Source organism: Arachis ipaensis, chromosome B10, assembly GCF_000816755.2.
Source record: "Arachis ipaensis cultivar K30076 chromosome B10, Araip1.1, whole genome shotgun sequence".
Lineage (NCBI taxonomy): Eukaryota > Viridiplantae > Streptophyta > Magnoliopsida > Fabales > Fabaceae > Arachis > Arachis ipaensis.
In genome coordinates, this window is record NC_029794.2 from 36,764,544 (window position 1) to 36,766,939 (window position 2,396).

Sequence of the window (2,396 nt, forward strand, 5' to 3'; positions counted from 1 at the left end):
TAATTAAGGCGAATAAAGCTGGTTTGTCCTCTAATGAAAAATCTCTCAAATCTCTTAGCTTCAAGGCCTAAGCTCATAGCTATAAGCTCCATCAACTTGTAGGCTAGCTTCTCCATCTCTTCAATATATTCTTGGATTATATCTCTAAATATTCATTTTGAAAACAAATAAATCATTTTCTAATCAAATATACATAATGCTGAATACCAAGAATAAGAAACTAAAAGATAATTCTTTTTTCTTTTTCACAGAAATTGATTGGATATAAAAATTATCTCTAAATATCTACGTATAAATGAAGTGAAAAATAAATAATTACATTTCAATTTCATCTTATTTAATATTTATTAATTATAAATTTATTTTATTTCCTTAGTAATTCGTAAAATATATATACCTGAAGGCAGGGGGATAGTGAGGATATTTATTAGTCCATTGAACAACTCGATGATTATGTTCATCAATAGTGGCAGGGAACAAAGTAGGTTCTTTGGCAAAGAAATCAAACACTTCTTTCCAGTCTCTAACATCCTTTGTATACTCACTCTCATAGTAACCGCTCGGAGAACTCTCATCTCTACTAACTTTTTTCTTATCTTCCAAGCTCTGAGAAAAGAACTTCTTTGAAGCTTCCAGAAGGTTCCGCTTCAGAGAGAGAGGCACACCGTGGTTTGTTACTTGGAAGAATCCCCATTCCTTGCACGCGCTTCCGATCTCCTTCGTCAGCGCGTCGATGGCCGAAGGGGAAGTGTTGTTTGATGTTATAGGGGAGAGGTCTATGACTGGAATTCCTTGTGCTTCAATGGTGGAGAGACTTGGCCTGTGTTGTGGTTCTTGAACGAATTCTTGATGATCAACCTCTTCCATTGTTAGTGCGGTGAATGGTGGTGCGTTCTTCCGAATTTCCAATACGAAAAAGCTAAGTTACGTGTACCAAATTATTTGAGTTGAGAAGTTGTGGTGTTGTGGGGTAAAATTAAAGAATGATTATGATGTAACATGGCTCTTAGCCCCGTGCTTGTTGCTTACATAATTTAAAAATAGAGTAAAATATAGTTTTTGTCTCTAACGTTTGGGGTAAATCTTATTTGTGTCTCTAACGTTTAAATCGTCTTATTTGTATCCTTAATATTTGTAGAAGTGATTTAATGTTATTCTGCCGTCAATTACACATCATGAGCGCTTTAGTTTGAGTTTTAAAAATCTCTTTTTGAAGTGATCTACTCCGAAAAATAGTTCATCAAATGTTGAAACTAATTCCTACAACATTTACATAATTCACTTTTTTAAGGACATAATTGAATCTAAACACAAATAGTGGGTATAATATTAAAATCGAACACATCTAAGTGAGACCTAATTAAGAATGAATACATCCAAGTAAAAATAATTGAAAAATATAATATGATTTGTTAGTATAATTGATAGTAGGATAATATTGAATCTTTTTTATAAACGTTAAGAATACAAATAGAACGATTTAAACGTTAGGGACACAAATAGGACTTACCCAAAACGTTGGGGACAAAAACAATACTTTACTCTTTAAAATATATATATATATATGAAAATAATTGATCACCAAATTAAAGATATTTATGTGTTTTGTTTTATAAATTTTTAATATTAATTTTATACGAACAATTGATATTCTATGGAAAAATGATAAAAGACTAACACTTAGTATAGAAAAAAAAATAGAGTTTAGTCTTAGTTAATTTAAATGCAAGACAAAAATAAGAAAAACAGTTGATTACTTAATATTTTTATTTTGCATGTACACACCTAGCATATACGATTGACACAATTTTATCAATATCACATTTGGTACTTCTAAATTATTTATCTTCGTTAAGAATTATTACTTTTAGAAGTTTCTTTTATAATTATTATATATTTTTACTAAACAATTTCGGATTTTAAAATAAATAATCTTTTGGCAATAAATTATAACTCAAATACTAATAAAATAGTTTAATTTTTAAGCCATTTAAAATAATTTAGTACAGTCAGTTTATGAAAAAACTGAACCACATAAACACCCCATTATACAATTATTATTGTCATGGTTATAATATGTAAAACACGGATATTTTGTTGAATTATTCTACTCACGTGTCGAACACATTTCGGACACAATATTCAACGATATTTGTCCGATATGTGTGTTTTTAATGTCTAACCGTGTTTTAATAAAAAAAATTTTTTATACATGTTTGGACACACTTAAATACTATTAGGTGTCAACGTATCCAGTCTCATACTTAACATGTATTCTTGAAATAAGTTTAAAAATAATATATATATATATATATATATATATTATTTATTAAAAATATTTTAAATATTTTATATAATTAAAAAAAACTTAAAAAATAATTTATATTTTAATATTA

At 28.1% G+C, this 2,396-nt stretch overlaps 1 protein-coding gene across 2 annotated transcripts in view; it reads right to left on the reverse strand.

Annotated features, from left to right (window-relative positions):
- LOC107623463 (probable 2-oxoglutarate-dependent dioxygenase At5g05600) overlaps window positions 1–1,094 on the reverse strand; it is a 3,440-nt gene extending 2,346 nt beyond the window's left edge. Inside the window, exons 1-2 of one of the 2 annotated variants that reach the window (XM_021113793.1) lie at window positions 398–1,087; window positions 1–144 (exon numbers count right to left, since the gene is read on the reverse strand). In XM_021113793.1, coding sequence (XP_020969452.1) covers window positions 1–144; window positions 398–867 — 614 coding nt within the window. In that variant the 5' untranslated portion in view covers window positions 868–1,087. Of the gene's footprint in view, window positions 145–397 lie in introns of both variants that reach the window. The other variant, XM_021113794.1, reaches the window with a different exon arrangement.